We start from the raw sequence: 14,408 nt of genomic DNA, 5'->3' as shown, positions 1-14,408 counted from the left end.
CATGGAGAAGAGACTATCAGTCCTCCACCGCACCGCCTCCCCACACCCGGCCCCACCGCCCCTCTGAGGTAACTCAACATGGCGGGCAGCCAACATGGCGGACAGCGCCCCCCCGCGGCCCGCCTGCAGCGCCAGCACGGCTGGGCAGGGCATGGCGCGCGAGGGCAGCGCAGCCCCTCTGCTGAGGCGGCTCTCACAGCTGCACCGGGAAGCGCGATTAACCCACAGCCAGCGGTACCGACAGGCGCACGGCACCCAGCTCAAAAGTGCAGGCGTGCTGCAAAGCCGATGGTTCCTTTCTTGACATTTAAGAGTTCCAAGATGCGACATATGTTTTATTTTAAATCAAGCTTTGGTTTGGTTTTGTTTTTTTAAATATATGGATGGAGAAATATCTTAAAATGTGTTTTAAGCATCACACTCCTCAAACTTTAACTCCTTAAATTCCTCAAAAATACTCCCAAAGAAAAAGATACGAAACTGAAGAGCATACATGACAGGAGTTTAAAATACTGCAAATTCACATTAGTAAAAAGCACGGGACTTATTCTTCAGAGGTTGCTTTGGAGGGTTTTTTTTTTTTTTTTTTTTTTTTTTTTTTTACAGAAAATGCTCGAATGTAGAAAATGCCACCAGTGCAGAAATGAAGGACAAGTTCTAACGACGGAAACTTCACCACAACCCCCAGCATTTGCTAACAGTGACTTCACTGCGTTACTCCGGAGCATCTCGGGCCACCTGCATTTCCAACAGGACATTTTAGCCTTGAAAGAAGTGCTGTCACACCCAGCAGTGCAGCCAAACACAACACGTGGGACGTGCTGCCGATTTCAGTGAGGTAAGCACTGAAGCTCAAAACACATCAAAAGAATACAAGTGAAAATCCATGTAGGAGGATAATCAAAGAGAGAAAAAGTTAACACAGTTTGAGACTTCTCTCAACAAACCTGATATTCATTCATCTCGCACTTCACTGGTTAGACAGAACATTTTACCATGCTGGTTTTCACTTTACGCATTACCTTTCAAGTAATGGAAACATTTCTTCTACAGAGTTCCACATTTAACTCATTTACCAATGTACCAATTTACCACGTTAAAGCATCATTTCTAACAGACAGTGTTACATTGGTACATTGCATTATTGACTCTGATGCAATGCTCTATGACACGCTGGAGGAAAATCTCACCTGCACCACTTCTTGAGTTAACAAGATACAACATTCAAAGGAGAAGTCTGCCAATGTAGCATCTTCACTTGTACAACATGGAACAAGCCTAGCTAGCTAGCACGCTGTGGCCACTGCTTTAGTATGCCAATAGTTCTTTCAAGTTTTACAGTAATTCCAATATATAGGTCATCTTTGTTCATCATCCGTGGCACCAACTGCCTATATTTTGTTTTGTGCTGACAGATAAATGACAACTGATGCTGAAATGTTCATGCATATCTGGGGGGGAATAAAAGGAGAAAAATTGAACAGTGCCTTCTTCATCAACTTCCACGTTTTTATTTCTTGCTTCACTGAAAGTCTGAAATGGGTTCCAGTAAGAAAGAATTCAGCAATGTGCTTCAATACTGAAACAACACAACTCTGGTTATCCTGACGTCTTACAAAACCTTAACATTCTTTACTTAAAAACATTTGGCATGCTTCGTAAGTAGTTGGCATATTACAGAAAAGAGAGAAAGAAACAGACACATTCACTTGCTGCAAAAGTAAGAAAGGTAAGAATGGACTGCTGTAATAGTTTTCCAGTGAATAAAAACAAAATACAATATTTGGAACAGTGTCCTTAAACTTAAAACCCTGCATCCAGCAAGGTATGTTGAAAGCTACTTACGAAACATGAGTGAATTAATCAACAATCCTGACAGTAGTGGAAGTGACTGGAGTGGCATGCAAACAGAAAACACAACAAAAGCCTGACTTAATGGCAGCACTGTTGTTCTCTTCATGACATGAAGAGTACTCAGATTTGGATTTCAGGATAATAAGCAGCATAGAAGTTGGCCAGGACATCATTTCTCCTTACCCCACCAGCTGAGAATGTTTGTAAGGCAGCATTCTGCTTCTGCAAGAACTCTGGAAGACTCTCAGATTTGTTGTACCATTTCTTATTTCTGAAACAAAACAGATCCCACACCTCACTAGTCCTAAGGTGATTTTACATGCTACTTCCATGTAAGTTGACTTCATTTTTAAGCATTTAATTGACTTATGTTTTCCAAGCAATATGGGACAGACACACAGCTTATCTCAAGTGTTATCTCAGTGTGTTATAACCAACACAGAAGACATTTTCAAATACATCTTTTGGATTAAAATGGTTAGAAGTACTTTATAAAAATAAGTTTTTTAAAAAAATGAACAATTATAAAAATCCATGAACCAAACACATAACATTGACACAAGACAAAGCATATTACACTCAAGGGCAGTCAGCTACCACAGTGGTACAAAGCTTCAAGTAAACTAGTAGGCACTTTTTGCCCAAATAGCAGTCACTCATTCCGTGGAGATGCCCAGGTGAAATGCCCAAAACAATTTCCAAAATTACCCACAGAAGTGCAAATAAAAAGGCAACTACAAAAAGGCCAGGTGTTACACCACATAGGACACTCACTATTTGCTGCTTTCCCTGTATGACTGTTCAGTTAGCAGGAGTTCCAAAATTTCTGTTAACAACTCAGCTTTCATCAGCTTATACTGGCGTTTCTTTTAAGGGTTTACGTGTCAGAGCATAGCAGCAATGCAGGTCCAGATGCATTGGAAAACAGATAAAAAGAAAGGCTGCATGGTTCCATCTGAGTGAGTACAGAGACAGAATATTCTCGAATTCAACTCTTATGTGAAGCAACATATTTGAAAGAATGCTCATCTTTTGCAGAATACTTACTGTGCTCTATATCAAACAATTTGTAATTATGTGATTGACCCAGTCTCACTATCAAAAACCTCCAATAACTAGAAGGTAAATCTTTCAAGAAAGAAAAGAATGAGTGGTCACACAGGAATTTAAGGACCGATAAAACATAAGCAATTATGAAAAATAACTACTGGAATACCTAAAATAATGAATAACATCCAAATAAAGAACAGCTAAAGCAATAAATTAGTTTGAAATACTTTTAAAGTATTGTTTATACTTATATAATCTTAAAGTATTTTAAACAGATTTTTTTTAATTTATATAGTCTTATACTAAGTATATTAAGCACATTAATCTACTTTCACGTTTAAAAAAAAAAAAAAGCAGTTTGTGGCATGATTTTAAAGCACAGTTTTGGGGAAGACAAGTGTAACATTAAGCAGTCCTGAAGAAATCATGTCATGTCAATTAGGAGCAAAGTTCTCCAACTGGAAGATCAGGTCTACAGCAGCATTAACATCTGGTACCACATGATCTGGTTCCACTAAACCAGGATCAAACCTAAAATCTCTGTGGCCATGGAATATCGTTTCAGTTCTGCTCTCCTTAGTATCCAAGGGTACCTCTGAGTGAGGGTTGTAAACCCCAGTACAAACCAGAACAGACCTGCAATGGGTAGCAGCAGAGGATGCCAGTTCATTCTCCCAGCTGTTGGCTATTTCATCATCCTGAGAGAGAGCAGCAGACCCTTTGCCACCAGCAACTTTGGCCTGAATCCATGCTTTTGAGCCTTTTCTGGAATTCTTCTCTTCGAGATAGCGATTGTAAAGGTTAGCACCATAGACATCAGTCATGAGATTATCTCTGGAAATACAAATAGTACTTCAGTCAGCAGCACAATTTTAGTTGTCCAAGTGTATGAAAGGACATCGAGGTTTTAACTATGTATTCTGCATTTTCCATAACTTCGTGTGGAATTATTTACACAGGAGAAAATCCAGTCATATAGCAATTTTATTATGCAGTTTCATTAACTGTGACATTTAATAGGAGTGAAAATTCTCTGTACTGAGACTTCCAGACCTGGGATAGGGTGAAGGGAAAGCAAGGACAGCTATTAGCAGTCCATTAATAAGGTTATATTTCCAAGCATCTTGGAGATTCTGGAACAATCCTTGATAAAATACAGCTTTATCTCATTCTATTAAAATGATTCTACAATGTCACTCACTGCACGCATAGTTGTATATGACCAAGTTCAATTACACCTCAAATCAACTCTAGCTCCAGCATTCCTTAAAATGTCATGTACTACTCAAAGCTTGCGGTTGTTATACCACTAAGTTAAAGAAAACAAAACAACCCCTCACAAACTTTTTGTTAAAGGCTCAAAGAGCATTTTAAATAAATTATTAAGAAACATAAATCCTCCCTTTCATACTTGCACAGAAATGGTACATACATCTAAGAATCAAGTGGAAGGCTAGAAACAGCGAGGCATGAAAACACCTAGGTACAACACAGTGCTAACCATTTTCAGTTGCCCCAGCAGTGACATAATGGGCCTAACCATACAAAGAGTTGTGTGTTTTTATTTTTCAGTATTTATCTTGAAAGTAATTTCTTGATGTATTCATTAGACTTATAATTTCTTACCCAACTGCATAAAGAGTTAGAATGGGTTGCTTCCACTGTCTTTCTGCTGCTTGAGCTCTGATAAGGTAATCTGCATACTGATAGGTCAGTTCACTAGGCTTGCCCATTAAGGCCTCATATTTCAGATCTTTGCCAGTAATTTTCTTGTAAATGTTTTCCAAACAAACCATGAATGTCCCATGCCCAAACCTAAGAAGATGGAAAGATATGTGACAAACCAAATTACATCAAGCACACAGGAAAAAAAAACAAGACCTTTTTTATTTCATTATCTGTTGCGAGTCAATTCCTGTTACTATGAGATTTCTCTCCATTTGCATGCAGCATTCCCACAGCTTTTTCAATAATAATTAAGTGCTGATTCGCTAACTATAAAGATAATAATTATACTATATAACTATAACTATATTCGCTATCTATAAAGATAATAATGAAGAATTAATAATTGTTCCAATTATGTTTTATGTTCTTATTGGTTTCAAAAACATATTTGTAATGGTGTTGCATGCATTTACACAGATCTGATCATTTATAGAAGGGACACGCTTTGAAAAAATGCCTAGGCTGTGATCTGCTCTTTGCAGTGACTGAACAGAAGCAGCTGAAATAACAAAGAGGAGAAATGGAAAAGGAAAGTCAGAAACCAACAGGAGGAAAGTTATTCTGTTTTTAAAAACAAGAGTATACCAAAATGCAGTCTATAATGTGAAAACAAAAACTTCGTTGGTTTCTCTCAAGAAGAGATGCAAAAAATCACGGAACAAATTAACACTGCACCAAGCTGCTGATAACTCAATTTATTTGCTCAAGCAAGGTGCGAGCAGCAAGTGATGCAGCTCATCAACCAAGGCAGTAAAATAGTAAAAGACATAATTTCATAACCAAAAAAGCAGCTTTACATCATTAGTGAAATCAGCATGTGGAATTAGGCATGAACTAATACATATCACTTCATTCACCCTCTCCACCCTGTTTATTGTTTCAAGAAATCTGAATAAATCAGCATAAAGTTATTTCCAGTAAACACTAACAGCAGTTTAAAACCACATGCTCAGGGAGTCACTTTCCAACAGACAAAGCAACAAACTCGAAGGAAAAAGCAAACTTTATTTCAGTTTTAATACTGGATCTTTCCTGAGGAACACTACTGGAAATATGCCTCTTAATGCTTTTACACATTATACACACACACTCTTATCACCTTACTCTAGCTGAACTAGCATACACACATAGTTTGCTAATGTTAGATGTGGTCTTCATAACCAACTAGGAATATCTGACAAGATCACCTACCTGAGATCAAACCCGTTATCAGGTCACAATAATAACAATTTCTATTTCAGTGTATGTTCACATTTTACACTGAGGGGGAAGGTAGGGGAAATAAACACGTTAAAGAACTGCCTTCTGTTAAAGTCAAAATAAAACACTCAGAGATCATGCCATCCTGTCCTATGTGTTCTATTCATTTTTTCCTATGTTCCTTTACACTATATTGTCTTCAGCTCCAGAACTCATTGCTTTTAGCTAGCATGACAATTCTTCACCCTGCCAGAAACTGTAAGTTGGAAAATACAAAAACAAACCAAAAAAAAAAAAAAGTACCTAATTAAATGAAACATTAGATTTGAATTTTTTTTCCCTTTGGACAAACTCTAAGCCTTCAAGCTCTATTTTGTGAGTGGGGAAACAAAAAAGTTGACGTCATAAAAGCAGTCTTATCTCCAGCAACTGATTTCCTGGATACAATGGCACAGGTAGTAATAAGGCAGTATTTGCTGACAGCACGCTGCTTTTGAAATGTTGTATTTGAATCTGAGATCTACCATAAAGCCATATAAAAATGCTGTATGGAAATACTGACTATTAATTGTACTAAAGAAGTGAGGAAAAACCTAAGATGTCACATGGCATACCTGTATGGTGTTATAGCTGCACTTACCTTGGAGACTGTGCTTCAGCTACCCACATTAGATCCATATTACAAGCAAGTACAGGTATCTGAGGGTAATTTTCATGGTGATATGGATTACCCGGGTAGCCACTGGTCAGCAAAACATCTATTATAAGCTGAAGGTTGGTTTCCCATCTGACAGGCTCCCCAAACAAAATGACAGCTATAAAACCAAGAAATACATAACAGAGTTAGCAGGGCACCATACCTCTGATACAAGCTTGGTTTAACAAGGCTCAACATTAATTTGATTTAAAGGTGACAAAATGAAATACCTCCATAATGTTTTAATGTTTCCTGCTCTTTCACAAAAGAATATCAGAAGTAACAAAGCTTCCAATGCAAAATCTAGAAGAAATTCATTGATTCTTTGCAATGGCCAGATTGTTCCACAGCACAAAATGTTAACTTATACATTATACTTCTAAGTCCTCTGTACCTCTGTGAACTAAGTTCATGTACAGTATTGAAATAATCCATCAGTAATGTTACTTTGTTCATGTTAAAACAGGATTTGGATGCTGTTTCTACACAATTTTCTGGTCTCCAAAAATCAAGGCACTTTTATTTTAATCCTTGGCTAGTTTCTATTTTAATGTTTTCTTCAGACAAGATTCAGCCAAGATATGATATGCTGAAACAAGATACTTCTCACGCTACAGCTCTCAGGTCACCCTCCTGAAATCAAGACCAGTTATTTCTGAACATGTCAACTCATTCTTAATATTTAAAAGGAATTCAGTAACAGCCTGCTAAAGTAAGATAGAAGAGGAAAACAGACCTCTCCTTCCTTTGGAAACTTTAAAAACACACGACTGAAAACTGTACACATAGAACAGTTTTTCCACACCTTATACATTCTGTATCAATAACAGATGTCACCAATGAGGAAGCTTTAGAAATGTCTCAGCCAACTTCCCAATATGACCAGTATGAAAATAAATTCTAACGATAATGAAAAGTATAATAAAGATATTCCATCTATTAAGGGATAGTTACAAATTAAGTAAACATAACTGACCCTCAATCTTGGGAAGCTCCACAGCAGAGGGGTACTGAAATAAGAAAAAAAGTGAAAGTTTTCTCAAGATTAAACATCTGCTACTATTTCAAGAGAATAAAATTCAAGCACAGTTCCCACAGCTGCCTTCCACAACACTGAAAGGAAATGCACTATTTTGGTGCAGCTACTACTCCAGCAACCAAGGCCAGTTTACTGTGAAATCTGCATTTCAAGTTCTAAACTGAAATCCAGCAGCAAATGGATACCAGGCAAGTTATTGCATTCCACATTCAGAAGCTTCAGACAATTTATTCAACTACCTCTGGCAAGGCTCAGAGCCTCAGCTGATGGTTCACTTCTGCACAGAAGCATGGATGTTTGTTTTTCTATAGCAGTAACACAGTCCTCCAGCATTAACAAAGGATTTGAAATACCTGTTTTGAAGTACATGCCTTTAACAGTGCTAAGAAGAAATATATTGTTAATTCATAATATATTTGCTAAAGAAACAGTTTTTACTTCATGATCTACAGCCCATGGTGACAAAAACATGAATAGTCTCTTGAATTTCTGAATGTGCCTGGTTGAGGAGCAAGGAAAGAGATAATATAATTAAGTAATGAATTGTACGAACCATAACAAAGACCTTTCTGACTACACACAAGGGAAGAACCCCCTTATTTACTGACCCTGTATATGCACAATATACATGCATGTATTCGTGGCATATGCATTCACTTCTTCCTGAAATTCTGCAAGACTCAGTTTAAAACATGCTGCTTATGTAAACTAGCAGTAGGTACTGTTAATATTTAGATATAATTAAATAACCATACAAACAATAAAAGCAGCCTTTTGGAGAAAAGTTCAGTAGCTGTAAATCATTGCAACCAAAGCAACTTCATGGCCTACAGAATCAGTTCCACAACATTCCTCTACCGGAAGAAAAAGCTTACTTCATCTTCCATGCATCTAAGGAAGCCAATAAGCTTTCCAAAACAGATTTTGAATTAGATATCTGTAATAATCACACAACAGTGAGTTACAAAGTGCAAATACTTGTGAAGGAATTACCACTAACAGAAGGAAAACTCTGCACGGTTCTTGAAAAATGTTGCCATGAAACAAATAGAGAAGCAGGAAATAAAAGTAAAGTCACGATGCAACATAAGCCAACATCACAGCTCTACAGTTCAAATATTGACCTCCACAGCTGAATGTCATCTAATGAGCAAATAAAAATATTTAAACACAGACTCACCAAAACACCCGGTGCTCTGTTGTGGTCAACCACATCCAGCAGAGGGTGCTTCGCCCTCAACATCTCAATGGTGACAGGCTGGCTGAACCCAAGGCTGGGAGAACACCAGTTAAGGATGCAGAACTGCTTATATCAAAATATTTTTTTAAAAATCTGTAATTCAATTTTGACAATTAATGTTCACACGTGCTGCTAATCATCTGGTAAAACAAACTATTTAGGAATGTAAGCATTTTACCAAAGACTTTTTCTTGCATGAGATAAATGATCATTGCTTCATTTACAAAGTCCTATATGAAGTCTGAAGTCTTGACAGAAATGGAGTAGAGAGCTGGCTCAAAATACAAGATGAAAAGGAAGAAGGCACTCAACACCTGCAGTACTCCCCCAAGATTATCTTTACATAAACATAAAAAGTCAACAACTCAAGTAATTATTATAGGAAGGAAAGCTCAGTCTGTTGCAAAACAGTGGACTGACCAATAAGGTTTAACTACGCCTTGCAGGTGGGTAAGGCAAATTTAGAAACATGTTTAAAAAAAAAGAAAGGAGCAAAAAGTGAGAAAATTCCCAGATCTGCATAGTGCTACTCTTAAATACAGATATATCCCATTAATTTCAACTCACTTAAGACATAACCAAACTAAATCTGCTCATTTTGTAAAAGCAGCAGGGATGCTACTACCAATAAGACCTCCTCAATGAGTATGGAAACAACAGGCATTTAAATATATTGATTATAAAAGCAGAGCCACTGGATTTTCTTTTAGAATTAACACTACAGGTTTTGTTTGAAAAAAAGATTATCCCCTGTAAAAATGCTATCTAACAAAATGGCTGCTTATTTGCTGCTTTCAATCTTATCACACTCTTCTCTCTTAACATCCCTAACAAACCTGAGCAGGCTGACCTGAAGAATGATAACAGGAGACAAAAGAACAGAAAGAATAAATTCAGGCTCTGAAATACCATTTCTAAGATAAGGCTAACTATATGATTTACTACAGAGTACTGAAGGATGCCATGTTCTCATCCTCAAGAGAACACAAACCCTTATGCTAAAGGCTCATTACACCTACATAAGACAAAGAAATAATGGTCATTTTTCCTTCCTAATTAAAGACATGTAATAGCAATATGAAAAAGTGTAGAATAAATTGAAGCAAAAATCAACAACCAACCACTTTCAAAACTTAAATTTGACATTAAGAACTAAAGTAGCTAATTAGTGAACTCTCAATACTAAATTTGTAGTGCTAAAATATTTGGTCTGAACTTGATTAAGGAAAATACTCCAACGGAAAGTTTATTTTGTCCTTTCAAAGATACTCCTGAGCAATATCAAGCAGTGGTCCTTGTCCAGATACAAGAACACATTTTGGATGATAACGTTTGAACATCCGCAGCGGGCTGTGCGACATCATCACTTGGTCTTGTGAAATCTGTTTGGAATTTAAAAACAAAGAGAAGCATATTGCTTTTCAGAGAAGTTATTTATACATAGATTTAATTAACAGATATGCATATTCTACGAATTACAAACCAATCATACATGTCAACATAAAACCCTGTCGTATCATTTCTTCCTAATATTCACAGCTAAAGTACTGATAGTTCCAGAAAAAAAGACATAACTACACTACTAATTCACAACCCTTCCAGCTTCCACAGTTCCTCTATTCAGCACAAACACAAGGTTCTCTAAATTCATTTAGTAAACAGATGGGGACAGAAAACTCAGAACTGCTCTGGCTTTAATTATGGTGCTAAAACAAAAACTCATTGAGCAGCATGTAATGGAAAATCGTGCGTTAGATGCATTCACCAAAAGTAAGAAAATACGTAGGATTTAGGCTACTCACTGGAACTCCCAGTACATGGGACAGCTGATCTGCTTTCTTCTGGCGAAGGCAATCCCCTGCATTGGTGACAAATACTACAGGCACCAAGAACTGGCCCTGAGAGTTAACCAGCTTCTGAAAGGCTGTTTTTGCAGCAGGTATTGGAGTCTTTCCTCGTACCAGCACACCGTCAATGTCAAAAAGAAACCCAAAGGATGGCAGCACATTCAGCTGGGAGAAGGAACAGAAAAGCAGGAGTACATTAATTGTCCATACACACATATTTGATAAAAAGTACAGTACCTGAAGCTCAGTTAAAACACACACTTCCACAGGGAAGGAATGGATCTTTTATTGTGCACTTCTTAATGTGTCTTACAGGCACATGCTGCAACACTACAGCTTGCTTCTCCTTATGCACAGACCCATGAGTTCTGCCCAGTCTGTGTGGTTTCAGAGACCAGAACAAACTGAGGTAAGGTGGTAAAATGAGGGGCAAGATGCCAGTGAGCCCGTTTCTGATTTCACTTGACCTGGGAGCCAAAAGGCAATTTTAATGCAGAGAATACTGACAGAAACCACTAAAAGCAACAAGAAATGGAAACGTTTCAGGAGCAGGCAGGGGTTTATTGCACACACTGCACAGACTCCTCCCTTACAAGACAACCAGGTGCTGGAACTGTTCCTGCTGCCACTCGTCCTCTTTGCATTCCCTAGCCCTGCTACAGCTATCTGTTCCTGGCCCTCATACAGTCCTTCAGCAATTCCTAGTTCTGTATGTAGCACACTAATGCCTGCTGTTAAAGCTGGCACTTCATTAAAGCTGTTACTGAGAATTTTAACTCTCTGTCTTTGAATAAGTGAAGAACTGGGTTCATCGGCCCACAAGGATCATAACCAGCTGGGTGAGGCAGGGCTGCCCATGGACAGCACTTTTACCACACCAGGTTAGAAGGGACACAACAGAAGGAACCAAGCTTCACTCCTCTGCCAGCCCTGAAACAGAGTCCAGGGCTTCAGGATTAACACGGACTGAGAGAATGAGGGCCAGTGCTAAGCGTGACAGCGTGAACCGGGGGGGAACGACTGCAGGCAATGGAGCCGGGACAGCATTTGCTGCTGAAGCTCTCTGAAAGGACAGACTGACAGAACCCAGCCCAAAGGCACCTTGCCTTCCGAAGCAGCGCTTCACTCCCCATCGATTATTCATCTGACGCATTTCCCACAGCCGGGCACAGCGCTGACACAGACAACATGGACACCGCCGTCCGTGGCTGCCGGCCGAGCCTCGACGAGCGCTTCCCTAAAACCGCGACTCAGAGCACGTCTGCATACCCACGAGTTCCCCTATAGAGCCCAACCTAACGAAGTCTGTGCCTTAAAAGCAACGCGGTATCACTGAATTATCCGCGCCGCTTGCCGCTTGGAGTTCCGCACAAGAGCTCCCGCAGACAGCCCTGTTTTCTCCCCTCCGTAACCGCAGCCGTTCGCTTTAGGGCACAACAAACACCCGTCCCACGTGCCGCACAGCGAACGGCGCCCGACAGAACGCAGAACCCGCCCCGCGGCCGCCGTTCCCTGCGTTCCGCGCCTCTGCCCGGCGCCGTTTCGGTTTCGTTCCGGCGCGCCCCGCCCAGAGCCCGGCCGAGCCCTGCCCTGCCCTCTCCTCTCTTACCTTCCCGCCGTTCCCCGCAGCCGCCGCCGTGCCGCCGCGCCGCCCTCCGAACGCCGACAGCCACGGAGGCCGCCCCACCGCGCCGCCTCCGAGCGGCCCCGGCAGCCCGCGGAGCGGCAGCGCCCAGCGCATGGCGGAACTGCACGAGCGGCCGGGCACCGCCGCCGCCCCGGCTTCAAAGCCCGGCCCCGCCCCGCGGAAGGCCCCGCCCCGCCCCGAGCCGCGGGGACGCCGCCCGCACGACGCCGGCAGAACCGCGGCCACCGCCACGGGAAACAGCGGCACGGCGCGGCAACTCCACCGGGAACGGCGCGTCTCTTCTGTAACAACAGCGGCACGCGTTCCGGCGCTTCGGGGTCACCGCCCTTCGAAAAAGAAGCACATCGCATCTGTACGGGGCACTGCGGTACCTCGGATGCAGGACCGACATCGCGGCACTTCCCGGCGACTGGACTGAAACGCGAGGAGCCAAACAGCGCTACCAGGGGCTGGGTACCCCGCAGTGCTGTCGGCTAACGCGCGTCAAGCAGATCCGCTCAGTCCCGGCACCGCACCCTGAGCCGTTCTTCCCACCAATCCCTCAGATTGAAGGGACAAACGGAGCTCCGGGGCCCACACGGCTCTGATGCAGCGGGTGGCAGGAATGAAACAAAGCCAGTGCGTTTCTGAAACACAACAGCATGAGCAGAGCGCTGTGGTGAACAGAGCAACTCAAGCACTACAGAGATCATTCCTTCACGGTCTGGGCCGAGATCCTGCACAACGCAGAACTCCACAACACAAAAGCACATGATCACACACACACAGCGATCATCATCACCCAGGCACAGTCAAAGCTGAGCTGCTGCACCAGTGGTAGTTAGAAGCCCACTACATCCACATCTCTAAGTCCAGCTGCACACCCAAAGCAGCAGTTAGCGCAGAGCCTGTGCACCATTCCGTTCACCAAGCCAAACTGCTAGTTCAGGTTCGTGGCTACAGCAACTTGCCAGCAGCCTAACAGCCTGCAAAGCCAGCACTATGCAGGTATTGCTAGAGGTCACTGCTGAGAAATGACTACGGCACTATTTGTTGGCTCAGACATGCTGAAGAACATTCCCCATGCAGTGCTGCAGTGTTTGGCAGCTTGCACTGCACAGCTCCACACTGCGTTTTTATATATATATATTCCATTTCTGTGTTGGTCAGTGGAAATAAGCATTTGCTTCAACAACTTCTGTCCCATTACATTGGTCCTGCTCAGAGCTGTCAGCTACTCTTTCGAACATGAATACAATTACTATCTTGTTTTAAACTTTTCCTCATTCTTCCTGTATATTCATTTTTATGCCACTTCTCATTACTTTGTCCCAAATCTCTGTCTGTCCCTTTTCTTTCATGCTTATGGTGACAGAAGAATCAACCACAGGTGTGCATAAACTCCCATCTAGTGGGTTTATTCCCCGCTAAGTCTAGCTTGGTTATCTGCAGAGCATAACAAGTTTTGCATTTTTCTTACAACTACTCTTCCACCAGAAGAAAAAGTCATTGTACTGAACAACAAAAAATACAGCCTACTAGAAGCATGGTTGCAAAGGGGCGGTTTACAAGCGAGCTTTAACTCTAACTGCCTTTTTGGCAAGCCCATTAGGCAGTTCCAGTTTGCTTTTTATTTTATATTTCAGAGAATCACAGAACTGTAGGGGTTGGAAGGGACCTCCAGAGATCATTGAGTCCAACCCCCCTGCCAAAGCAGGTTCCATACACCAGGTAGGGAACCTACAAAGGTTCCCCTTTTTGTCATACTGTGGTTTGTTGACCAATGATAAGGACTTAAAGGCTGCCTGCCAACATAGTAAGCTCCAGGAACTCAGTGGCTTAGTGCTGGGCAGCTTGCACACACTGAACTTCACCATAGGTGAAGTACACTGCTGTGATCCAGTACTGCCAGTCCATGGGCCTGAGCCAACATGGGAGGAGCCTGTTGTTTCATCTTTGGTGGCCAGATATTTCAGGGAAGAATCTCTGGGAAAAAATGTTGTCTTCCACAACAGTACAAACAGCCTGCAGATCAAGTGCACTGACTTTATAAAAACGAGACCAGAAACCGTTACTCAAGGGGCAGCAAAAACCAAAGAACAACGTCAGAAAGATGCACAGTGCAA

At 41.4% G+C, this 14,408-nt stretch overlaps 1 protein-coding gene across 1 annotated transcript; it reads right to left on the bottom strand.

Moving 5' to 3' along the window:
• Positions 1-1,487: 1,487 nt before the first annotated feature.
• LOC125698861 (haloacid dehalogenase-like hydrolase domain-containing 5) lies at positions 1,488-12,396 on the bottom strand. The gene is made up of 8 exons (XM_048957745.1): positions 12,265-12,396; positions 10,611-10,820; positions 10,078-10,190; positions 8,749-8,842; positions 7,506-7,539; positions 6,473-6,647; positions 4,531-4,719; positions 1,488-3,738 (listed from the first exon to the last, which is right to left on the bottom strand). The coding sequence occupies exons 1-8, from the start codon at positions 12,394-12,396 to the stop codon at positions 3,339-3,341; spliced, it is 1,347 nt and encodes a 448-aa protein (XP_048813702.1). The 3' UTR covers positions 1,488-3,338.
• Between the last annotated feature and the right edge of the window lie 2,012 nt (positions 12,397-14,408).

This window comes from Lagopus muta, chromosome 11 (assembly GCF_023343835.1).
Source record: "Lagopus muta isolate bLagMut1 chromosome 11, bLagMut1 primary, whole genome shotgun sequence".
NCBI lineage: Eukaryota > Metazoa > Chordata > Aves > Galliformes > Phasianidae > Lagopus > Lagopus muta.
This window is presented reverse-complemented; position numbering and strand designations above follow the sequence as displayed.

What these genes read in the sequence shown, in the direction of transcription:
- LOC125698861 (XM_048957745.1), bottom strand. Translation starts at nt 12,396, where the DNA reads ATGCGCTGGGCGCTGCCGCTCCGCGGGCTGCCGGGGCCGCTCGGAGGC. An exon ending in CTGCGGGGAACGGCGGGAAG is followed by an intron (nt 10,821 to 12,264) that starts GTAAGAGAGGAG and finishes TCCTTCTCCCAG; the next exon opens with CTGAATGTGCTGCCATCCTT. An exon ending in ACAGAGCACCGGGTGTTTTG is followed by an intron (nt 7,540 to 8,748) that starts GTGAGTCTGTGT and finishes TTCTTATTTCAG; the next exon opens with TACCCCTCTGCTGTGGAGCT.